This window comes from Canis lupus, chromosome 11 (genome assembly GCF_003254725.2).
Source record: "Canis lupus dingo isolate Sandy chromosome 11, ASM325472v2, whole genome shotgun sequence".
Lineage (NCBI taxonomy): Eukaryota > Metazoa > Chordata > Mammalia > Carnivora > Canidae > Canis > Canis lupus.
Genome location: NC_064253.1, coordinates 66,595,762 through 66,621,899, shown reverse-complemented (window position 1 = coordinate 66,621,899; position 26,138 = coordinate 66,595,762). Strand labels below are relative to the sequence as shown.

Sequence of the window (26,138 nt, the reverse complement as noted above, 5' to 3'; positions counted from 1 at the left end):
TTCCTTAAAGCTGTGATGTAATCGTGTCCAGAAAATCTCCAGTTGGTATGTATTGCTTCTTAAGACTGTGTCTTTACCCTTTAAGTTTGCTGTTGAACCATTAAGCACATAATCTGCTTTAATAAATGCTTATAGCAAAAGAGAGACAATGCTAGAAAGGCTATCCGACTGTGTCATGTGAGTCCATTCTTCTCATCACCCTCATAAAACTGAGATAACTCATATTGTTTCTGGGACTTCCTTGATATTAATGAAAGGATTCTAGTATAAAATTGATCACTAATTCAATTTAGTTAATTGAATGGTTACTATATGCCAAGAGTTATCTGTAATTGCTAAGCAACTGTGTTGTTATACTTATTTTACAGATAAGGAAATTGAGCCTCATACATTTAGTAACTTCATACATCACTCATCCAATATTTACCAAGGTGCCCTCTCTGTGCCAGGCACTGGGCTGTGTCCCAAGTCATAGAATTAGCAAGTGATAGAGCTAGGGTTTGGACTTGGGTCCCACTGACTCTATGCTCACAGCAAAGGAATCATGTACTACATGAATAAAGTTTCAGTGTGGAATACAATTTAGATATTAGCCACTTATGAAAAGTATATCCTGGCCCCCAACATTTACTTGTATTAACCTCCAGTAAGGAGAACTAAGTCTGATTTATTTACATAACCGCAACGGTTTCACTGTGTTTGTTTTTAAACAATCACAACAAAAGACTTATTTGCAACACAGCCCAGTCTCCATCGTCTCAGTACAGCATAGGAGTAGAAAAAAGTCACACTGCAAAATAGGATATTTAAGTTTAATTATTACATGAAACAATTACATGGCCTTAAATAATTTCATTTTTATCCTAGGACAGAGACTGTACACCAAAAATGGAAAACAAAATCCTAGAACACAGAGAAACAGGTAAAGAATGCTTGTATGCTTTCATAATGGGAAAGAAATTGCATGGAAATGATTGACACATATAGTTCTTTCATAATTCTATTTAAATATTAAATTAAATATACATAATAAATTGCTTTTTAAAAATTGTCAGTAAAAGTTGTAGAGCTATGGTGCCGAGGAAATTTTTAGGAGACTCTACTGATGGAGAAACAAACAGAAGTGAGGACTTAGAAGTGAATATAGGAGAAAGAGGGGACTACTAAAGAAAGACGTGCATTTTTCTTCCATTAGAGGACAGGCAAACTGCAAGCTCAAAGTTCAGAAAAGCTGGCCATGGGAGCAGGAGTGACCATGGAGTCATGTACTCACTCTAAGGACGGCTAGATCTGAACAATTCCTCTGCTCTCAATGCATGGTTCGCACTTACATCATTTACAGCACAGGTGTTGGCAAGTACAGTGTGAAAAGTGAGGGAAATTACTGTGAAAAGCTACCCTCGAGTCAGGGAGAGAAGGGGCATTGCCTCAGGAAATTCTAGCTAGCCCCACTGGACACAGGGAAGGGAAAACAAAAAACAGCTGCAAAAAGCAAAAAATGGCTGAATGCATGCCCTCTGTCAGATAACACTTCTCCTGTGTCTACATTTGAGAGGTCCCACCTTCCCAGATTGTTTCCCGCTTATATACCCTGAAAAGAAGCCTATTTGTGGATATTTCTATGTGCACTGATTACAGCTGGGTGAAGACCACTTGCAAAACCCTGCTCAACTATACCTGGAGCTCTGTCCAGATATATCAAACAAGAGTCTTTAATAATATCTAAGGAAATCCCTGTAAGTTAGAGTAATGACAAATCTAGTCTTTCATTTTAAAATGTGAGCACACAGGGGGTGCCTGAGTGGCTCAGTTGGTTAAGTGTCAGACTCTTGGTTTCAGCTCAGGTTGTGATCTCAGGGTTGTGAGATCAAGACTTGCGTCAGGCTCCACATTCAGCGGGGAATCTGCTTGAGATTCTCTCTCCCGTCTCCCTCTGCTCCTCCACCTGTTCTCCCTCTTTCTCTAATAAACAAATAAATCTTTTTTTTTAAAGTGTGTGCACACAAACCAAGCATCATTTGGCACCTGGGGAAAACCAGGAGCATGGAAGTTACCAAGTTACACAAGCAGAGCAACTAACTTCACATTGTACTCTCCCATAGAATTAATTCAGAAAACCAAAGAAAAAAGTCAAAGATCATGAATGTATCATTTCATAGACTTGAGAGCATAATGCATCCTTAAAACAAGAACACCTTTCATTGGAAAAGGAAAATTCAGGAAAACAAGAAAGACCCTGGAAATTTAAAATGATTTTAAAAACGCATTTAAAAAATACTTAATAGAAAAACTGAGTATTAAAATGAAAATGGCTAAAAGACAAATTAGTGACATGGAAGGAATTTTCTCAGAAGGGCAAGCAAAGTCATAACAGTTTTTAAATTTCAAGGGTGAAGTTAAGAGGCAGAGAAGACTGAGGAAGGAGATTCAAAATCTAGCTTGTAAGGATTCAAAAGAAAAAATTATGAGAGGATAGAATAAATAGTGAAAGAAATAATATGAGAAAAGTTTCATTAATCAAAGAGATTTTAATCTTTAGGGTGTAAGGCTCATAACTGTCAATTATACATACTGAAGAAGACATATTTTCTTATAAAAGATATATATAAACATATGTTGGTGAAATTTCCAAGGTCTATGAACAAAAAGAAAATTCAATAATCTTTATCTGGTAAGAGGGAAAAAGTCTTTAATATAGTAACAAGAATCAGATTTCTCATCTGTGACACCACATGTTAAAAAATGACTCTGTCTTCTCAGAGTTCTAAGGGAAAAAGCCTATAAAATGAAGAATTCTATTACCTACTTAAGGTATCATTCAAGTGCTAGGGCAAAATAAAGACATTTTCAATCACGAAAGACACAGCATCCAAAAACAAGTTAATAAAAGAAATGAAAACTTAAAAACTTAAAAATGATGGCAAGAGGACTTAGGACTATAAGGAAGGGGCTGGTATTGTACTATCTTTCCTGCTGGAAATAAAGCTAGATTAAATGCATGGGGAAACAAAAGTAAGTGGACTCAAGGAGCAAAACTCCTGGAGAGTAGGGAAACACATAGAAGTGAGTCCTGCATTGATCCCTGTGTTCCTCTTCAATCATTTGAAGAGTTGCAGTGCAGATCACAGAGCCCAAACAGAAACAAGCAGCCTGAAGTCTACAGCAATCTCAGTGAAACAAGTATACAAATATTCATGTACAGGACTAATAAGCAGCCAGTACTTGATAGTCAGAGATCCTGGAAGAAGGGAACTATGGAAAAGTGAGTCGACATTCTGCGTGCAATTTTCCTTCCTGGAATTGCTGATTCCTGAGTTACATATGAAGAGGCAAGACACAGAGAAACCAAGCAGAAAGGAGATATCACTAAGAGAAAACTTCATGGCACTGAGGAATCAAGAATAGTAATCCAGGGCCTTCTAAGGAGAAGAAGAACAACCCTGGCTTTCATTTGAGACCCAGGAAGGGCTTAACTATAAGAATAAGAGAAACTGGAAATATAGATGGTCCCTGACTCATGATTTCTCAGCCATATAATGATACAAAAGTGATAGGCATTCAGTAGAAATTGTAATTCAAAATTTGAATTTTAAGCTTTTCCTGGGCTAAGTGATATGTGGTAGGATGCTCTCCTGTGATGCTGGGCAATGGTAGCCAGCTGCAATTCCCAGACTCATGATCATAAGGATAAACAACTGATAGACTCACAACCATTCTGTGTTCACATGACTATTCTGCTTTGCATTTTCAGCACCATATTCAAGAGACTATGTGAGATATTCAACACTTTATTATAAAATAGGCTTTGTGTTAGACGATTTTGCCCAACTGTAGGCTAACGTCAGTATTCTGAGCACATGTAAGATAGGCTAGCCCGAGATCCCGAGATGTTCAGTAGGTTGGGCATATTAAATGCATTTACTACCTGAAACATTTTAACTTATGATGGGATTATCAAGATATAACCCCACTGTAAGTCAAGGAAGATCTGCAGAACAGTCTCACTTGGATGAAGGTGATCTGCTTACCCTATTTGCTAGCTTGCAGAAATTTAAATCCTCTCTGGAGGAAGGATAACATCTTCAACAAGTTTTCATACACAGTGGCCAGCAATCAATAACAAGTTAACAGACATACTATAAGACCAAATGAATGAAAAACAACAGAAAAATCAGATAAAATAATTATCTGCATTATTGCAGTTGTCCAGACATGGATTTTAAAATAATTTTAATATGTTCAAGGAAATAAGGAAAAGATGGAGAATTTTACTAGAGCATTAGAATCTATTAACAAAATGACAATTATAGAATTCTCTTCCTTCATTCTCTTCTTCCCTTCCTCTGCTTTTCCTCTTTTCTTCCAAAACTATTCAGTTTCAAAGTTGTTGGTAGGGTGGAGCAAAGTAGGCATCTGTTTTCCTGGAGTATGTGTGTGTTGAAGGAGCTGTGGGGGCTTAGAGTGAGGCATGAAGTCTGCCCAGTGAGGGGAATAGGAATCTGACTGGGGCAAGAAATATGTTTCAGCAGGAGGCAACAAAGCCTGAACTTGGAGAAAACAAAACATCCCATGCAGGGGTATCCAGGTATGTGGGGTGACTGCCTGAGCAGTGCAAGGAGGACACTCACACAGAAGTGGGAGACATGGGAAGAAGCCCTATGTGAAAAGTCAGAGTCCTACTGGAGTCTTACTGGAGTGAGTTGGGCTTCACTGCACGGGGAGTGGCTGGGTGCCAGTATTACAGCTCAAGAAGTGTGATGAGGGCTTCCATGGAGGAGGGCTTCCTAGCATGGGATGTCAGAGCTTGGGCAGAGTGAGAAAAGTATCTGTGGTTGGGAGGATGGCCCAGTGCAAGGTGTTATAATTTGAGTAGATAAAAGACAAGGAGAAAATCTTAAAAGAAACTGTAGGAAAAATACAAATTACCTTCAATGAAGCAACAACAAATTGATTTTTCAGCTGATATGATGGAAGCCAGAAGACAGATGATTATCTTTAACGTGCTGAAAGAAAATTGCTACGAGTGTGGAATTCATATGAAGCAAAGCATCCTTCAAAAATAAAGGTGAAGTACAGGGGAAGTCATACAAAATAATGAACGTATTTGTTATCAGCAGTCAAGTATTAAGTGATAATAAAGGGAGTTTTTCAAGTAAAGGAAATGATCCAGGATGGAAGCACATTGACAGAGCAAAAAAATAAAGAATACTGGAAAGACTGAATATGTAGGTGAATCTAAATGAACACAGCTGTTTAAAACAATACTAATGGTGTCTGGTGGGGCTTTAAATGCATGTAGAATTAATATTCATTACAATAGCACAAAAGAAGGTAACTGGAGCTAGTGTTGAAAAGGTCTTTGCATTATCCAGAAAATGATGAAAACACTAATTTAAAGTAGACTTTAACAGTGCAAGGATGCATATTTTAATCTCCATGGTAACTACCACAAGAATATTGAAAGAATGTATAAGTTGATAGAGGAGGAAAATGGAATAAGAAAGACTTGCTTATCAAAAACAAGGCACAAAGAATAGATGGAACAAAGCAAAAATATGTAGGATTATAGGTTTAAACCTAAATGTACCAATTATTCCAGGATCAATATTCAATTAAAAGATAAGTGATGTCAGGGCACCTGGGTAGCTCAGTTGGTTGAGTGTCTGACTCCTGTTTTTGGCTCAGATCATGATCTCAGGGTCATGAGACTGAGCCCCATGTCAGGCTCCACATTCATCAGAGAGTCTGCTTGAGATTCTCTCTCTCTCCCTCTCCCTCTGCCCCTTCCCCTGCTAGTGATCTCTCTCTTTTTCAAATAAATAAATCTTTAAAAATAAAAAAGGTAAGTGATGCTAGTCTGGATAAAGAAACAAAACTCAGCTAAGTGCTCCTTATACATAGGAATAAATAGGGTAAAGTTGAAAGCAAAAGGATGATTAAAAAAAGGTACATTATGTAAACAAGAAAGAAAAGAACACTGGTATAGCTATATATCAGATAAAACAGACTTTAAGGAAGGATGTATTACTATAAATAAAGAGAAATGTTTTAAAATTCAACAGAAAGAACAATCATAAATTTCTATCTAAGTCTCAAAATATAAAAAGCAGAAGTTGCAAGAATTTTAAAAACTGGCAAATCTACCCCTAAGATTTTAATATATCATTTTCTATATAACCAACAGAACAAGCACATACAGAAAATCGTATGTAGAAGACTGAAACATGCAAACATCAAACTGTACTTAACTGATACACAAAGAACGGCGTGTATAACTACCGCACAAGACACATTCTTTTCAAAGACACATGGCTCTTTTACCAAAATAGAAATGCGAGGACATAAAAGCAAACTTCAACATTTCAAAGGATTAAATCATTCAGAGCATCAGCAGAATTAAAAATTATAAATCAATTACAAGAAGGTCACTTTCGGCCATTAAGCAATAATATGCTTCTAAATAAATCCCTGATGAAGGGGGGGAAAAAAACCAATGGGAATTAGAATATATTTCAAACTGAATAATAGCAATATACATGTCAAAGTTGTGGGATACACATATTGCAGTATCTATAGAGAAAATTATAGCGTTGAATGCAGAGATCAGGAAAGAAAGGCTGAATATCAACTGTACCAGGAAATGAGAAAAAGAACAACATATATACTTTAAAAAGTAGAAAGGAAACAATACACAAAACAGAAATCAATGAAATAGTAAATTTACAACTAAAAAAAGTAATGGCAAAAAGATGAATTTGAAAAGACTAACAGAATTAATAAACTGGTAAGAAAAACGAGAGAAGGTAGAAATTGCAATATCGAGAACGAAACCAGGGTTATCACTACATATCCTACCAGATATTAAAAATACAGAAAAAAGATATTATGAACAACTTGATGCCAATACACTTGGCATACACTTGGAAATTTGGATAAAATGGACAAACATATAAAAAAGCCACAACTTCGGGGATCCCTGGGTGGCTCAGAGGTTTGGCACCTGCCTTTGGCCCAGGGCATGATCCTGGAGTCCCGTGATCAAGTCCCAGGTCAGGCTCCTTACATGGGGCCTGTCCTCTGCCTGTGTCTCTGCCTCTCTCTCTCTCTCTCTTTCTGTGTCTCTCATGAATAAATGAATAAAATCTTTAAAAAAAACACAACTTAACTAAAACTGAACAAGTATAAAATTTAAATAGTCCTACATGCATTAAAGAAATCAAACCTACAATTTAAAATATCACAAAACAGGGACGCTTGGGTGGCTCAGTGGTTGAGTGTCTGCCTTTGACTAGGGTCATAATCCCAGGGTCCTGGGATCAAGTCCTGCATCAGGCTCCCCCTGGGGAGCCTGATTCTCCCTCTGCCTATGTCTCTGTCTCTCTCTCTGTGTCTCTCATGAATAAATAAATAAAATCTTAAACAAAATCTTAACAAATCTTAAACAAACAAATAAAATATCACAAAATACCCTTCAGGTTCAGATGGATTTCACTAGCAGATTCTTTTAACATTTAAGGAACAAATAATGCCAAACCTAAAAACTCTGCTAATAAATAGAAAAAGAGAATAATACCCATTTTCCTTTTTAGGGTAGCATAACTTTTCTATTAAAAAAATGACAAGAATAATACAATAAAAAATTACAAGCCAACACAACTCATAAACAGATGCAAAAATCCCTAACACAACATGAGCAAAATGAATGCCTACCTTACACCACAAACAACTAAAAGACCCCAATTTCAAATGGATCATAACCTAAATGTAAATGGTAAAACAGTAAAGTTTCTAGAGGAAAATATAGATCATCTTTATGACCTTGGGGTAGCTGCACATTTTTAATAGAAAATCATTATTATTACCTCAAAAGTAAAAGATGTGATAAAAAATGAATTTCTTTAAGATTAAAAAGGCATTTATTAAAAGGCACTATTTATAGGGTGCAAAGGCAAGCCACATAGTGAGAGAAGATATCTGAAATGTATACATCTAATAAAACAATTAGAAGGCAGCTAGTTCAATTAAAAATGGGCAAACTTGAATGGGTACTGTATAACATAAGAAATACTATTAGTATTTTAGGAAATAAAAATTAAAATATATCCGCCAAAATGTCTAAAATAAAAACAAAATCTACAAATATCAAGCATTGGTGAGGATGTGAAGCCACAGAACGCTCCTACTCAGCCAGTAGGAATGTCAGTTTGCACACTCACTTTGGAAACTAATTGGTATTATCTTACAAAGTTGAACATACAAATATTCTACGATCCAGCAATCTTACACCAGGGTATATATATACCCAACAGAAACATGTACATACTTACTGAAAGGCATGTGACATGAATATTCACAAAAGTATAATTAATAACAGAAAACCCCAAACTGGAAATATCCATATGTCCATAAACAATAGAATGCATATGAAATTGCAAAATGTTTATACAATATATTATTACACAATAATGACAAAAGATGGATTACTAGAATCAACTAACATGAAAAATATGGATGAACCCCACAAACACAATGTTAAACAGAAGAGGCCAGACACAATAGAGTGTGTTGAAATAGTCCACTTATGTAATTAAAAAACAGATAAAATGACTGTCTGGTGAAAAAACAAAGTGGTTGCCTGAGGGAGGTAACTAAGGGAGGGCACAGGAGGGAAATTTCTGGAGTTTGGGTAATATTCTATGTCTTTCTCTAGGTAGTGTTTTCAGCAATATGCTTTCTTCATAAAAATTAACCAAACTGTACATTATTTGTGCCCTTTTATATCTGTAAAATTCAGTAACAAAACTTTCAAAAAATTCTTTTTTTAATTATAAGATTATTTATCTATTTATTTATTTAGAGAGCATGAGCAAGGGAAGGGGGAGAGGGCGAGAGAGATAGAATCTTAAGCAGACTCCAGCTGAGTGCAGAACCTGATGGAGGGCTTGATCTCATGACCCTGAGATCATGACCTGAGCTGCAACCAAGAATCAGATATTTAATTGACTGAGCCACCAGGCGCTCCTCAAAAAATTCTTAAAATTAAAAATGTATATATAAAACCTAATATATAAAGAGCTATACCAGGTACCTGGATGAGAAGGCTCAATATCATAAGAATGTGTAATTTCTTCAAATAATCTTTAATGTGGTGTAATTCTAATTAAAATCCCCCCTTTTCGGTTTTACTGGTCAAGTTGATTCTAAAGTTTATCTAGGAGAGTAAATGCATAAGAAAAGGAAGGCAATTTTGAAAATAATAATTGGGAGGTTTTGCCCTGAAAGATATAAATGTACTGTAACACTGCAATGATTTGAAGTGTAAGTTCTGGAGAAGAAAGAGAGAAATATCAGTGCAACAGAACAAAGTCCAGAAAAGGTCTGTGTAAATATGCAAATTGAGTATATAAGAAAGGCTCCAATTCAAATTGCTGGGGAAAGGATGGACTCTTCAATAAATGCTTTGAGAAAATAAATAAATAAATAAATGCTTTGAGATAATAAGCTACTGAGTTAGAGAAAACAAAAACAAGCAAATTTAGATTCCTATGTCATACCACACACAACACATTTCCAAATGGATCTTTTTTCAAAAGGCTGTTTCCAAAAAGAAGACAATTTTCATGATTTTGGGAGTAAGAAAAGCCTTTCTCAGCATGATACAACCCAGAGCTATAAAAAACACAGATTAACAAATCAGATGACATAAAAATTCAAAAGTTCTGCATTGAATAAATTTAAAAAACAATAAACAGACCTGGAGAAAATACTTATAACACATAAAGTGACAAAATGCATATGAAAATCTCCTTTAAATCAATTGGAAAAAGATAACTCACTAGAATATGGGCCTAGGATATGACAGGCAATTATTCATAGTAGAAATACAAATAACAAAAGCATTAATAATAATAAGATAGTATAATCAAAAGAAGATGTATTTCATTTATCAGACTGGCAAAAACACACAACGGTCCCTATCTAAATAGTGGCTAGCATCAGGGGAATTTGTACTAGTTTAGAAAAAAATTTGGACACATTGGTTAGTATTTACCTCTGTGTGACTTTTAAGCTTTGCAATATGAATATATTATTTTTTTTAAGTTATAAAAATGACTAGGATTTTGGAAATGTATATGTAGGAAAAATAAATGTTTTTTATTTGGCTCAGGAATTTCTCTTGTAGAAATTTATGCTAAACATTTAATCATAGATACATACAAAAATCTACGCTCAAGGATATTCTTGAAGGCAAATTTATGGAAGTGAAAAACTGGATACAAATCCAATCCAACAAAACCATCCAAAAACAAAACATAGTATTACTGCTATGTAATGGAAAATTATGTAACCATATAATAATCACACTTTCAAAGGCTAAAGATCTTTTTAAAATGTACAAAACAGTAAATACAGCTTGACTACAATTTTTGAAGTACATCTATGCATAAGAATTGTAAAGTAAAACACCAAAACATTAGTTGAATTGCTTTTATGGCTAGTAAAATTCCTGTGATTTTTATTTCCTTTTATTATATTTATTAGTATTTGTCAAATTTTTCACAATGAATATTTACTGCCTTAACATTTTAAAAGCACTACAAATTTTAATAAAGAAAATGCTCTTTTAAAAAACAATAGTTGGGTCTGAAAATGTTTGCCACCAATTCAATGTTTGCTTTTAATATAATCTTTTCAGAGGCTATATCACCAACATGAAGTATTTCGTACATATTAGACATTTTAGTTACTTGATATCTTCTTAGAAAATATAATTATGAAAAAATTAAATAAATAAAACTTTTTGTAAAAGAAAACATTTTCTGAGGTGTAGGCTAAATATTATTCAACTTGAATTCTAATGTTCTTCCCCTATTGGGGAAATAAAATTTCTCATGTTTTATTTATTTATTTAGTCATGCCTTAGATGTATAACTTGTAATCAAATTTAAAGGTGAATTCCTTGTTTCTTAAAATACCAGGAAAACATAAATTGTAACTATTTATAAAGTAACTTTAATTTAAAATACTATCATATGAAACTACAGTTGTTGCTTGTATTTGCGATATTCAGCTGTGAGAAAAGACTGGTGGATTATTTGTAGATATGAAAGAAATACATTTGCATTTCTGCAAGATAAATCACTGTGGTAAAGAACATTGTATTTTCTGGTGTTTTAATGCTTTTCTTTATTAAAAACTTTTAGTGACACAACAAAGATGTCTGAAGTTAATACTTAATTGGAAACATTTTGAATAACCATTCCTATTCTGCTCAAAGAATATTATCAAATATGCTAAATGCAACAAATGGCACATGGGGAATTGTATCTGACCAAAAAGATTTTCCTAAAAATGAGGAGTCTGGAACCTGACATCTACTTAGCTTGGTATAACTTACAATTGGCCGCAGAGCCCATAGAGTCTGTAGTGGAGCCTTCTGTTCCATTAATAGGATTTTTGGACTGGAGGCTCCAGGAAGCATACGATTAATTCAGCTGTCCTAAAGTGTTTTCCCTACCCTATGGACTACGTGTCAACATACTTATGTAGAAATGTTTCTCCTTCCATGATTTCCCCCTCCTTCGTGGTTAGAAACCACCTGATATGGAATAGTCTGTTCAATATGCATTGACCATATCCTGGACAGTAACCAGGACAATTTTTTTTTTTTCAAAATGTGGTTTGTTTTTAAAGTTGTTTGCTGTGGCTACACAAATCAGTCAGTTTTGCAGAAAACTATTTATTAAATGAAGGAAGACTGTTCATATCCAAATATAGACAAAATACTGTGATTAAAGCATGTTCTCCTCATTGCTGATGCTTGTTAGCTAATTTTATTAGATTTTCTTTTGCTTTTTTTTTTTTTAAGATTTTATTTATTTATTCATGAGAGCACAGAGAGAGAGGCAGAGACCCAGGCAGAGGGAGAAGCAGGCTCCATGCAGGGAGCCTGACATGGGACTCAATCCTGGATCTCCAGGATCACACCCTGGGCTGAAGGCGGCGCTAAATCGCTGAGCCACTCCCAGGCTGCCCTTTTTTTTAAAAAAAGAAAAAAAACAGAGAGAGAGAGAGAGAGAGTGTGCACGGGCTCTGTGAGGTGGGGAAAAGGAGGGAGAGAGAGAGAGAGAATCCGAAGCAGGCTCTATGCCCAGTGCAGAGACTGATGCAGGGCTCGATGTCAAGACCCTGAGATTATGACCTAAGCCCAAATCAAGAGTCAGATACTTAACTGACTGAGCCATCCAGGCTCCCCATTGGATTTTTTTCTTATGTCCTTAAGTTTTAGTCTATACTAACAGATACAGAAAACAATAGAGAATTACACGACGTTAGAGACAAATATTATAAACGCAATGGAATAAGCCACTGGGACATAAAACTAGAATTTTATTTAGCGCACAAGTACACAGACAAATATGAAGCAAAAACAGTGAGCTGAAAAAAATGAAAACACTTTAGTGTGAAAAGCAGTGAGCAGCAAAATAAAAATGAAGCCAATAGTATATTCTTATTAACAAAAAAGTTCTATCATATTAATACAAATATCAACTGGCAGAGGATTAATTAACCAAGAGCATCACAGTCACACATCGTAATGTTGTATTAACAGAAACTTCCCTCCATTTCAATTCACCTTTCTCCTCTTTCACAAATTATAATTGTAGCAGTTTAAAAAGAGAATTTTAAAATATGATTAGAGTGAACATCAGGCACAAATGTGTTTTCACATAAATCAGTTAAAAGCCAAGTGGCCAGAAAATATATAAAAAATGACAGTTTACCAAACAAATGGGGGTGGGGGTGGGGGCAAGTGAATGCATCTTCAAAGAACAGTACCATTTTTTCATAGAAGTTTTCTAAGTATTAAGTGTAGTGGTTATATTTGTTTTAAACAAATGCCTGGTGCTAAATTATACTGAATAAACTGATAAATCTACCTTTTAATTCCCAATTAACTTGTAAGTGGTAGAGTAAAAGAAATCTTAAAATTATTCTTATAATTCATAAGATGGAAGACCTTGTTTAAGTTGAATATAGATTCATTCTACTAAACAACCAAAGTTCTTCATTTTAACAGACAAGAGAGTCATTTAAGTGATTCCGTTGAATCCAAAATGTTTCCAGTCATTCTCTTACCAGGTTTCAGGCCTATGGGGTTACAGTTACGTTTCCAGATTACAACGAAAAAGGTACGAGCTATGGCTCATCATGGGGCTAATCTGACAAATCTATGTCTAATTTTAGCAGTGAAAAAAGTTTAAAGTCATGATGGAAATAAACTCTATAAATTAGAAACCTAACAAATATATATGCATTATTTAATATAAAAGTTACCTTGGGCATAACGGCCTCAGGACAGACATAGAAAACGTACAGAAGAACCAAAGTGGGTAAAAAAAAAATTCAAGAGCAGGATTCAAATAAATGTGCCCACAGCTATCTAATAGAAACTGTTAATCATCAGGATATATCATGCCATAATCTTTGGTGTCCAAAATACAGAAGAAATTCTACGTATAAAGGCTTTGCTTGAAAACCCCCAATGCAGGAATCAAGAAATACTTTAGTGTCGCTCTGGAGGCCACTGGACAAGAGCAGAACTTCTTTAGAACGTACATAATTGAGTTTCCTTTTATTGCTTTATCACCTTCATTGAGGGGTAAATGTTTAAAGCATATTTTGGAGAAAAGGCTCACAATTAAAATCTGCCTTTCTTTTCCTTTAAGCAAAGAAGTGGCAGGGGCCTTGATGAATTAGTTTTAATATTCTTAGAATTAAATCAGCAATTTCAGCAGCAATGTTTCCAAATACAGCATTGGCTGTCGCCATGTATCTGACAGTCACACAAAAAGCCTCTCTATAATTCAGGGGATTATCCCTTTATTAAAGGAATCTCATAATTATAAACCCATTGGACAGACAGAATGAAACCCTGCACTAAGCAAGGAATTTTGGTGTGTCAATATTCAAACACTCTTAATGAAGTAGCCTTCTTTTCTTAACATTTTAAGATAGCTTCCCTTCCATTTTAAGAGTATAAATGTATAACGATATTTCTTCCATGTGGAATTTTAACAAAATATAGAATTCATTCACTGAAATAATTTTTCTTTACTTTCAGAGTGCGTTTCAAATTGCTGAGGCAAGATGGAAGTACCAGGAACCAAACTAAAGACAGGTGGGTATGGAAAAATTGATGGTCATAAGGCAAATAAATGTTAAAAAAGCCCATGTGAATGCTGAATATAAAAATTAATATTTGGGAACTCTGAGGTTTCTACAGTCCCTAATAAATTTAAAAAGATAAATATTCTTATAAAATGCACTTTAAACAAGTCATGATAACCAACAAAAATAATGTAGGTACCTCACAGTCCTGTTATTACATCATTTACCTGGATACAGATAACCAGATAAAGGTAATTATGCTGCTACACTGTCATTCTATTGGATTTCCTTGTAAGGTGTTCAAGTATCAGGAGAACAAAAAACAACACACAAAAAAAAGATTTGAACTGGGGGGAGTACTGGAAAAGTTAAGAATTCTTGCTTTCTCTTTTTGCAAACATTTCCTTTCAAAGAGTTGGGGAAAGTATGGAAGAAAATCTGACCTGGAATTACACATGTGAAATGAGATTCTGAAGTTGGCACCACTTGACAACTACAATATTTCCTTCTGTAGAGGCCACTAAGTGCTGGCTCAAAATATTAAACAACTAAGTACATACTTTCACAAGTTACACATACAAATGTTGACTGGCACAGCCTCTTAGCACAGTTTTTCAGTTTAACTACAATAAGTGATAGCAGCAATGGTTAACAACTCCACATAAACACCACAAACACAGATATGAAACAGCACCTACACCAACATGCAAGTCTCAACAGTGACATCACTGAATATTACACAATGCATAGAAATTGTAATGGTTTTTGGCAAGATGGTTTTTTTTTTTGTAACAAATACTTTTATAAAACAAAAGTTCTTTTGTTATAAATGCTATTTAAAAAGTTGTAATATAATGAATTGTAGATATAAAAATTCAGTTAGATAAAGTTAATCTGAGTGGATTAATACTAAAATGGACCTGCTACTTCACCCAGTATAAATAATCAATTATAAATTAATTTCTAGTGGAAGTATACTAAGGTATTTGATTTATAAAATGTAAGAATTACAGAAAGTAAACAGGCATAAAAATCACTTAAATATAGTATGCACAACTACTGTTCGGATTCTATATTGCTGATGTCTTCCTAATTCTACTTACCACAAATAAATAAACTATGCCAAAGCATTTTCAAAGCTCTTTGAAATGAATGTACTATGGTAAAAATACTCTCTAGTTCCAGTGTAATACAAAGAACATCAGAAGTCTACCAAAATTCAACATTGCATTCAAAAGACAATTCCACCATACTTTAAAAAAAATCCTAGAATTTCATCTTTTTTCCCTTCAACTATAATCTGGTAAATATAATTTGTAAAATAAAAATTTGTGAAAACTTTTCATATTTATGCTTGAATTCCCCTTCAGAAGACCAAGCAGGATAACAGAATTTACAAATACTTTGTATTTCAACATCTTCCATTAGTTCCCATTTTCTTTTTCCTCCCTATAACTAAGTTCACTTCAGAAACATCTCAATTATGTTGATACAAGTTTGATCCTTTGATTAAAGATATGTCCCAAACCCCTTTAATATGATATTTTAACCCTTCCATAGAGTAAAAAAGGATATTATAGACTCCACTCAAAACTAGTAATATAAATACTATGTAGCTGGATACACAAATGAATACCACACTCAACAAAAAGTTACTTTTTAGTTCATAATCTACAACTGGAATTCATATCCTTGAAAGCCTTAGTTTTCCCTCTGTAAATGAAAACTAACTATGAATGGGGTAAGCTGAGAGATGTTCTTTCAAAAAGGCAAATGATTATATTTAGAGATTATTCCATCAAATTTAAAAGGAGAAGTTGCTAAAATCAAGATGTTAACAGTATACAATGAAAAGCAAAAATTCTACATGCAAAAATAACCTATTTGGAAACTGGCAGCTTGAGTCTATTCCTAGTAGAAACCTGATTGAGGGCTTAAAAAACAACAATTTTGAAAACAAAAAAAGCATACCCTAACTCAATGGAAATGTAGGGTTGTTTCACCTCCCTCAGCTCTGACCTGGGGACTAGAAGTCAGGGTGCTTGGGTTCTAGTTCTGGTTCAGACTCTAACGAGGTATGTGTACCTGAGCGCTCATTAATGTCTCTGAGGCGGTTTCTCTCTTCTATAAAAAAAAGGGGTGGGTTAGATGTTTCCAATCTTATTTTCCAACCTCCATGTGTAGGATGTGTCATAGAGGTTCATTCAATCAGCTGACTTTCAAAGAAGGTAGGACATAGGGGACATGAGAATTCCTGGGGAATCAGTACTTGAGGATTCCCTTAGCAATCTCTATCTCTTTGCCCTCCTTGCTCCCTACCCCCAAGAAGACATGGTGACTCTTATTCCTCATAGCACTGAAGAGCATTGGGCTAGAGGATCTCTTGGGTCCTTTCCAGGTCAGTCTCTATGATTATAATTCAGCAAAGATGATGGTTTACATTAATATTCTGACCTAATTAATATTCTGATCAAATTAGCACTGACTTAATTAATACTGAGTGTAATTCAACAAAGTCATGGTTTATATAACAACTCAATTTAAATGTATTAAAATGCTGTCTTTTAAAAAATAATGCAATCTTTAATACCAAATCAGGTGTTCCCCTCAACTCTGGCAGGCCCAATCGATCAATTTACAAATAGGATGAAGCATGAGAAATTTTAATTATTTTTCTTTTCTCTAATTAGAAGTGAAATTAGAGTTGTTGGCAGTTTGCCAATATCATCACTTTTCCCATTTGCCAGTATCATCCGTTTTTATATCAGTAGAAATATACCATGATGATATATGCAGTGTATTTCTGTGTCCCAGTTATAGTCTACTGGCAAGGATCTCTTAAAATCACCCTATCTTCATAACTTTGCCTCATGAAAAGCTATACATCCATTTCATCACAGCCAGATCCAAGTGGGGAGGAGAAGCAATGTTGAATACCAGGCATTAAGGGAAAAACAAAACACAGTTGAGGGGGTCTTTGCCAATGGTGTGTTTCTTAATAAGCAACTATCTGTACCTATATATGGTAATATGCCAACATCTGATATAAAGGTAATTCTATTTGAGAAAAAAAATCTATTAAACTAATTGATAGATAACTTGTTAATTCTTTAGTATTTATAACATTTTTTCATAAAGGAACCTTTTAAAAATTAGCTTCCTGCAATAAATGATCATACACTCCCCTGGACTCCTCCTTTAGTCTTAGAAATGTATTTACTTTATCACATAGTAGAGTTTTTACTGATAGATGTTAGTACTACAGCTATATTTTGGCCAGAGAAACAAATATGCCAGGTGATGGCACTGCTCTCAATTTGGAGTTAATGAATATTGATGATTTTATTACACCAGGGATTTCATTTATAATTTATCACTTCAGAGAATCTGAAAAAAGCAGAGCAAATTACTTTGAACAAGCAGCTACAGCAGAAAAGGACGATACTTCATAGTATCTGGATCTGGTTTCAGATCCTGATGCTCTTATATATTAGCTGTGATATGGGCAACCCTTCTGACCCTGGATTTCCTCATCTATAAAGGAGAAACAGTCATACTTACCCTCAGGATTACTGTGAGAGTTAAGTGAAACAACTCACAGAAGTACTTAGTACTCCAACACATTGTAAGTATTCAGTAAATGACAGTCATTGATGACAGTCTACACCTTCTTATACATGTGTGCACCTATGTGAACACAATGGATGGTGTAGGAATGGCTTTGCCTTCATACTGATTTTAAAACAGGCCCAAAGGAAGATTCTCCTCAAAATACTCAAAGCAGCATTACATATTCCACAGCAAATCAACATACTCAATGGCTGAATAGACAAACTGCGTGAGTACAAAGTTTGGGAAAAGATGCAAAATGGTATTGGCAGATGTTTTTGAAATGAAATGAAACTTTTATTACAGCATCTTTTATAAATTCTTTGAGGGTAGGGACTATTTTATACATATTTGTATCCCAGTGTCTAGACAATAGGTGGTCAAATATTTGTTGATATCACTATAAATTCTCATCTCAGTGAAGTCATTTGATTTCATGACATCTAAAAGCTAAACCATATGACTTAGACAAATTAATGTGATGGAAGTTTCAGCTAACAATGACCTAACTGGAAAACCAAAGAGACTTCATCTACACTAGGTAATTTTCAGACTATTCTTTTGTGCATCAGGAAGTAATTTAACATAGGGAAAAGTGAATTAACATAAATTTAACACAGGGAAAATAATCTATAAAAAACCAAATATGTTAAGTAGCCGGTGTATTACAAATCATATTTAGACTACCCCTACTAACCATGATAAGATATAGAGTTTTAAGAATAAGCTCTGTTGGATAAACATCCTGAATATTTCTAACCTTTTCAGATGTTATGGGTTTTTTAAAGAAAAACTGCTACCATCCATGGCTTTCAACAGCCAGTCACTCAGAAGAAAAATTGAATTTTGCAGCTATGTCTTTCAAATGCTGACAGATGGGTTTGACATTTTTGTTGTAGACAGTTTTGTACTGCCTTCCAGAGAAACTGAGGGCGCTGTCTCTTTCTTGCATAACGTTACACTGACCTAAAAGTGTAAACTTTGCAAATACGGTTTTATTGTTTTTTGTATGAACCACACGATTGCCTGGAAAGGCAGCATATTTAGTTGTAGTAAAAACCTGCCAGACTGTGAATTTTCACTAAAATACATACGTGATATTTTGGCATGTACCACTGCCACAGTATGAACCTAATTTTTTTAAGTTAAAATAACAAATAATAAAAATGGCATCTGGCAGTAGCATATCTTCAGTATTGTTTATATAAAAACACAAAATTTAGAGGTAGTTGCAGATAATTTTTCGTAATTTCATTAATCCAAAGAGATACTACAATTCAGCTAAACTTTTACCAAGTTGTTCTTCAGAAAAGTTTTCTAAATCTAGCTTACAATGTTCCTATTTGGTCTGTGTTATCAAAGCAAAATATAAATAAATAAAAAGTAATTCACATTCTCAATTTAACTGTGTTCTTCTGAATGAAGATGCAATAGGATGAAATCAGAGAGAGACTCATTTTAGTAGTATCTCAACAAACACAACAGGGATGCAAAATCTCCTAGTTCAGCTTTCTTGGTACATGCTGACTGCCCTTCTTCCTCATGACAATCTTACTTTGCTGTCAAAAACATATTAAGAATTTTAAAAAGTATGTCAATGCAAAAATTAAATGCACAATCGCACTTTAAGTGTTTCACAGAAAACCTTTTTTTTAAACATGAGAGGTAACCCATTAAAAACAACCTTATTTTTTAAAAAAGAATTCTTTTACAGTAGGCTGTCCTATGCACTTACAAACCAAGTATAGAATAAGGAGAGTTTTGTAAAGAGAGTGTGGAGAAAGAGGCCCTGTCGTTCAAAATGAACAGAAGAGGGGGCACTAGGGCACACAGTGTGCCATCATGAATGATCACTCAGCATTCCTTTTAATCAGACAGGAGAGATGGGAAGACACTGTGTCCCCATCCTGGCTCAAATCACTGGAAACAGACTAGGAGTTGGAAACAAGGAAGATAAATAGAAAAAGACTCCGCAGTCAGATGACAGTACCATTTCCTTAGCTATAATCCAACTGATTTGCCTTGATCTCAACATAAAATGGAGATAACTAATCTCTTCGAGGATGGAAAGGATTAAAGATAATATAGAGAGAAATAAATATGTATGTATTGAAATGTCTGAAGAAATATTTACCAAAATAGTAACAGTGGCTATTTCGGCCAGCAGAATTAGGAGTATATATTTCATTTTCCTTATGCTTATCTGAATTTACTAATTTTCATACAGTTAGTAACTATTACATAAATGGTGCATGTAATAAGTCACTTGGCACAGTGCTGGCACACACACTAGCTCAGAAAATGGTGGCTATCATCATTATTAATACAAAAAAATAAAGCAAGATATCTTCCACCCTTTTGTCTTGTTTCTGGATGCCTCCCCATGGAGGAAAAGTCCTGAAGTACAAAGTAGATTCCACCACACAAAGTCCATGGCAGACTTTCTATTCCTGAGCCAAAGGAAAGGTCACAGTTTAGAAGAACGGGTCTTTATGACTTAGTGTTGGGAAAAGCTGCCTAGCCATGGAAAGCTCAGCTAATGTGATGAGTTAAGCAAAGCAAATCAAAATGAAGTTTGAAAAACAAAAAATGAAGTTTGTCCTGATCATACAATAAATTAATACACAAAATATCACCTACCCTCCCAGCTAATGTGAATCATCAGGTTGCCTTGAAGAACAAATACTTCCCAATAGAATCCAATAAAGCAATTAAGATTTGCAATTTTTAATGTGTCAATGATTCTACAGGATAGGAACCTAGCTCAACTTTATTGTCATCTTAATGTCTAAATTTGTGTTGTTATCGAAGGATCTTAACTAAAAATACACCACAGGCTTCAAGACTTGAAAATAAAGACCTTGGAAAAACCACCACAAAGAGTTGCTTAACCAAAATTATTATTATTATAATTGCAGGGTATCGTAGATAAATTTATATTTACTGTAAAAGAAACTCTGCACATTTTCAAGAATGCTTTGAATTCAGCTAAATCTGGTAACAAAATGTTGTTACCCAAAATGAGTGTCAATATTCTTTTGATCTCAACTACAGAGTCAAGTAATCTCCTAGGGAAAAGAGACCGAAGTTTAATGCTTATAAATAAATAATTCAGGGGATTTGGGCTTTGAAGAGTAGGACTCTTTTGTTGTCTTGAGTAGAGCTTCTGGATTTTTAATAAGACTCTCCCACTCTCTACTCTCTCCTTATGTCTGATATACAATCTAATGCTTGGGAACATTTTCAAAGCTTTGGTAGTTTTGTAAATCTGAAAATCACACTTCATTTTAACTGATTTCTTAGGGAACAAAAAAAATATTCTATCCAGGTTCAAGCACAACAGTAAAAATGAGCCATTAACAGTCTCTTTTGCCACAATATTGGACTTTGCATATTACTTAAAAATTGTATTATCTTCCAAAAAGAATTGCACCTTTATTGCCCCCAAAAGAAAAGATGTTAGCTAAACATCTAGATTTTCAGACATTACAAAAAATGAGGCACAGGAGCTAAAATTCTAATTCAGCTAAAAAAACGTATGTAAATAATTTGCTGAGCTTATATCAACACTTTCATATTCTGGATCTGACTGAATGCAATTCTGTGTAAGCAGTAGAGTTAATATTGTCTCCTCCTGATTAATATAAACTTTTAAAAATTAAAAAAATAAAGCCATTTATTAACTAGACTAAAAATGAGAGGTGGGGTGGGACGGAAAGCGGGAGTTGAGGACACAAGTGTCTAGGATGACTTTCAGTTACTTTTCTGACAGTTCTTTAAAAAACGGAATTCCTTCTCTACTTTGTGTTGCCTGAGAACCACTGTGGTTTTGTAGTCTGTATGTAACAGCAATTACATCTAATCACCCACAAGTACATTTGTGTTAAGCCTATAAATACTATGTTAGCGATACTAAACTATCTCCATTGGCTTATTTGTAAAAAAAAAATATATTATATATTTATATTTTTATAAAGTTAATACTGAGGGCAGAGGAAAGGGAACGAGAAGCAGTGTATAATCACAGTTTCTCTGGACACAGTAACCAGACTGGGGTCTTGCTCAAGCCACCTGGTCAAGCAGTGTCTGAGGAGGAGTCATAGGAGGCAGAGACGATGAAATTGCCACTGTTGGAGTGGCCGGCCACTGACTGGGCGGCCTGCTGGCTCAGGTTGTTACAGATAAGCACCAGCTGGTTGCTCTGGGCCTCGGACAAGGTGCTGCAGCTCTGATACACACTGAAGTTGGTTTTCCTGCCGGGGATGTTGCCCTTCTCACACATGGTCTTCACCATCTTGGCCAGCTTGTTCTTGCCGAGGGCTTGGCAGTTGTACCAGTGCAGAGCTGCCAAGTTCACGACTGGCTTGATGGACAGGTAGAACGGCGCATCCTCGTAGCGCATGGCAGGAGGCCGCCGCTGGGCGTACTCCTTGTAGTCCTGGACGGGGCAGGTCTGGGGGGCGTGCTGGGTGGCATACACACGAGAGTCCGTCCCCCCTCGCTTGGTTTTGGCATTGAGGTCACCGGTGTCTTGGCCCATCCACTCTAAGTACTCCAGCCCTGTCTCAGTTACCCGGAGCCGGATATCACCCCACTTCAAGGTAGATCCGTGGAAGCCTGTGCAGTGCCCGAAAGCTTTTGTGTTGTTGAGCCAGACGAGGTTGAGAAGACCCTCGGGATTATAGCGGCTTAAGAGTCCTCTTTTCCGCAGGATGAGCTCATCAGCGAAGGTGAGCTTCATGGACTTGTGTGGCTTATTTCCTTTTCCTTTGCAGCGGAGTTCGATCTGTTTCTGCTTCAGGGCCTCTTGGGAACGCTTGAATTCCTTATCCCTGGTGATACTGTAGCCGTATCTGTGTTCTTTTAGGTACCGTTCAAGTCCGCACTGGTAATTGGCCAGGCTGTTGGGTTCATATTCGGACCCATCCTTCTGCCTGGCATCCACAAAGAAAGAGGCCAGGTAGGCATCCAACTCCTTGCAAGGGATGACATAAATCTCTCTGGTTTCAGAAGGATACTTGGAGATGAGGAACTCCCGGAAATTGCGGAGCGCGGTCTGCGTGCTCCGGATGGTTTTCTCATTCTGCTCCCTGCTGAGCTCAGCTGCTCTTTCATCCTGGTCTGCAACAAATTGGGGAGGGGAGGGATAGAGAGGGTGTTGATGAGTTCAGACAATGCACTTTCTACTCTGAAATAAAGTTTCCTCTTATCATGAAAAGGGAAAGAAGGGATCCATTTCATAGAGACCACTCATAAATGCTATTTACATACCTGCTGCATTCTAATAGTGAACTTCAGTTTCGCAAATGATGTACTAGACAAGAGTGTGGCCCGTTACAATCAAAATGAGCTTCTCAGTGTCACTGACACACAAGTTTTGTGCATGAAGGTTTGTGGGAAGAGAGATCAGAGCCAGCCTTTGTTTTAGGAAGAATGTGAGACAGAAATGTACTATTCACCCTACTGCAGTGTGCAAGGGCCCCACTAAAGCTGACACACTCATTCTGAATCGCTTCATTTGTGAAACCAGAGGTTTTACTGGTTCCACTGTATTGAACTAAAATATTCAAACTTGTTATCTAGCACATCACCAGAGATCTATATTTTAAATAAAGTTACTAAACAGATCATTTGTAATAGTTAATTCAACACTCTATGGCAATTTAGGTAAATACAGTTTACAATATTCTGTATGTAATTGCAGGGCAGTTTGTAATAAGTGATAAAATATTTGGTATTTTGTAAAGTAATGAGGATAAAACTTCATAGCCATAAAGATAGGACAGGGAAACTTGAATCAGGCTACTATAAATCCAGATTTAAAGAGAGGGGTCTATCTCTAGGAAAAATAATTTTATTTTGATAATTTATTATTTACAGTCTTCCACCAAGGACTAGAGCTGTCTCTTTCCATTATGGATCACCCACAATTAAGGGATGTTGCTCTAGAGTAGCAGTTCTCACACTTTAGTCTACTTCTGAATTACTCAGGATGCCTGATCAGTATCAGATTCCTCAGTAGCAGGAATCCATCCACGCTCAGGATGAGGTTTGAGAAACACTTCCTTAAGAAACTAAGTTCCAGTGCTTATGCCCAAGGGAACTCTATTTTTACTGTTGTTTTTTTTTTAATTAAGTTAATGATATCATTTAAATGGTTTCCTTTCAGTAATTTAAATTTGAACTCTTTTAACAATAAAAATATTTTGTTGAAATTCACTACTGTTATGTCAGGATATGGGTATAACTCAAAAAGAGAAGTTCTAAAAATGAAAGTACACAATAGAAAGCTGGGCTGATTGTTGAGAGGCAAGTATCAAGCTTAATTTAAAACAACATAAAAATGTAATTTCTGATTCTATAGTATAAGGTAAAATCTTTTGTTTATCCTGATTATATTACTATACACATTTATGAATAAGAATGTTATTATTTTTAAATGACAGCTCTAATGTAAAACTGCCAAAATCCTCATAACTTTATAAAATGAAATGAACTAAAATTCACTAATTAGGTATTTTTATAAGCACATTTTTGAAAGATCATATTTCTAAAATTCAATATACAAAAGTATATTTATGCCTCATTAGATTTAACTTTTGACTACACCATTTTCTTCCAGTTAAAATAGTTTTTATATGTACAATAAAGTTATGTATCTTTCCATCAAAGAGATGGAAGGCATACTTTGTGTGTAAAAACCTTTTACCGTATTGACTTCCTTGGTTGTTTACATGTAAAGCTAATGAAGCCAGCATATTCTGTTCATTTTGGCTGTTTAAATAAATATCTATCACAGTGGACTTCAAACTTCAAAGATTTTCTAAGAAATAAATATTCATAGACAACTTCAGGGGGAAAAAATTCTAGTTTCTCAAGTTTCATATAGAATCTTTTATAAACTTATTGTCTGAGATGAAAACTGAGTTTGCACATACTGCCATCTCAAAGCTACTATGGCACATATTCTGGGGTGTAGAAGACTGCAGAGGCAAACAAAATTATAAATTGATGATTAAATCCATAGCATGTCTTGTCCTTTGTTTTTATATATATTCTGATATGGGTGAAATTTGCCATCAGAAAGAGATGGGTATTGGGGTGAATTTTGGACTTCTGAGGGGACTACAGGTTAGTGACGTTGGTTCTTTTCACTAGAAATAGAATATTCTGCAGGACTATCAAGATGTTCAAGATAGAGGCTTAAAACTATTCAGTTCTTTCAGACTCCGCATGCTTTTTGTTCGTAAGATGTTTGATAACTATCACCAAATACGTAAAATATTAATTCTACTTACAGTCAATCCTCCATTTTCACTTTATAAAATATTCAATATTTTCTACCTCCTTATTACAAAAATAAACTGTTGAAAACCTTTTAGTGCCCATTTAAATATCAGTGAGTGGTACTTTTTTTTCAAAGTTCTTTTGAAGGATATATGAATAAAAAAGTTTAAGTCTATTGAACTTAGTTAAGCAGCCTTAGTCTGTATACTGTTCAGAGGAACTGATGAGGAAGACGACTATGGAAGGGTCTGGAGTCATTCATCTGCAAATGTTCTGGGTGAGGCAGTCAGCTATTTCACTTCTACATCTCCTCCATTCACATTTTTTAACCGCCTGCTAACACGCTTACTGCTGACCAACACATTAGCACTGCTTCAACATCTTCAGCCCAGTTTTGTTTCAAGTCTTTCTCCATTTTCTACATCACCTCAATCTTAGTGAAGAGCCATTACATCCATAGAAAAATAAAACTAAAAAAGCCTTTGCTGAGAGCCTGGAATGTGCCACAAGAGGAGGTAGAAGAGTAGAGAAGCCCTCATTCATTTTGCATGAATAAGAGGAAGTAAATGGTTTTAAAGGCAAGTAATAGTTTTTCAGCTAATTACACAACCAAATATGACCAGGGAAGATTGATAATAAAATATAAAACTGTTACATTTATCTTGTTTTTATCTCTAATTTTAGAAAAACTTCTGATCCACTTCCTTTTAAAAACTTTTTATTAGATATAACATACATACAAGAAAGTAGACTAGTCATCAAATGCATGCAATTAGTTTTGACAAATTGAATCCAGTATCCAGATCAAGAAAAAGAATACCACTAGTCCCCGGAGTCTTTCTCATGTCTCCTCCTTCCATTTATTCCCTCCCACAGCTATCCTAATGAAACATAATACAATTGTCTGGTCTATTATTATAAACTAATCTGAATGGAATCTAAGAGGATGAACTCTTTTGTGCCTGGCTTCTTTATTTCAACATAATATTTGTAAGTTTCATCCATTGTTTTGTAGTTGTAGATAATTTACCTTTATTGCTGTGTAATATTCCATTGTGTGACTATAACAC

The 26,138-nt window shown here is 35.1% G+C and overlaps 1 protein-coding gene across 3 annotated transcripts in view; it reads right to left on the bottom strand.

Moving 5' to 3' along the window:
• Positions 1–26,138, bottom strand: part of KIAA1958 (KIAA1958 ortholog) — a 161,332-nt gene that overhangs the window by 22,737 nt on the left and 112,457 nt on the right. Inside the window, exon 3 of one of the 3 annotated variants that reach the window (XM_049091915.1) lies at positions 22,819–22,902. The exons of the other annotated variants lie outside the window; for them this stretch is intronic. Within the exon in view, the coding sequence (XP_048947872.1) occupies positions 22,819–22,902 (84 nt within the window). The remainder of the gene's footprint in view (positions 1–22,818; positions 22,903–26,138) is intronic. 3 annotated transcript variants of the gene reach the window in all.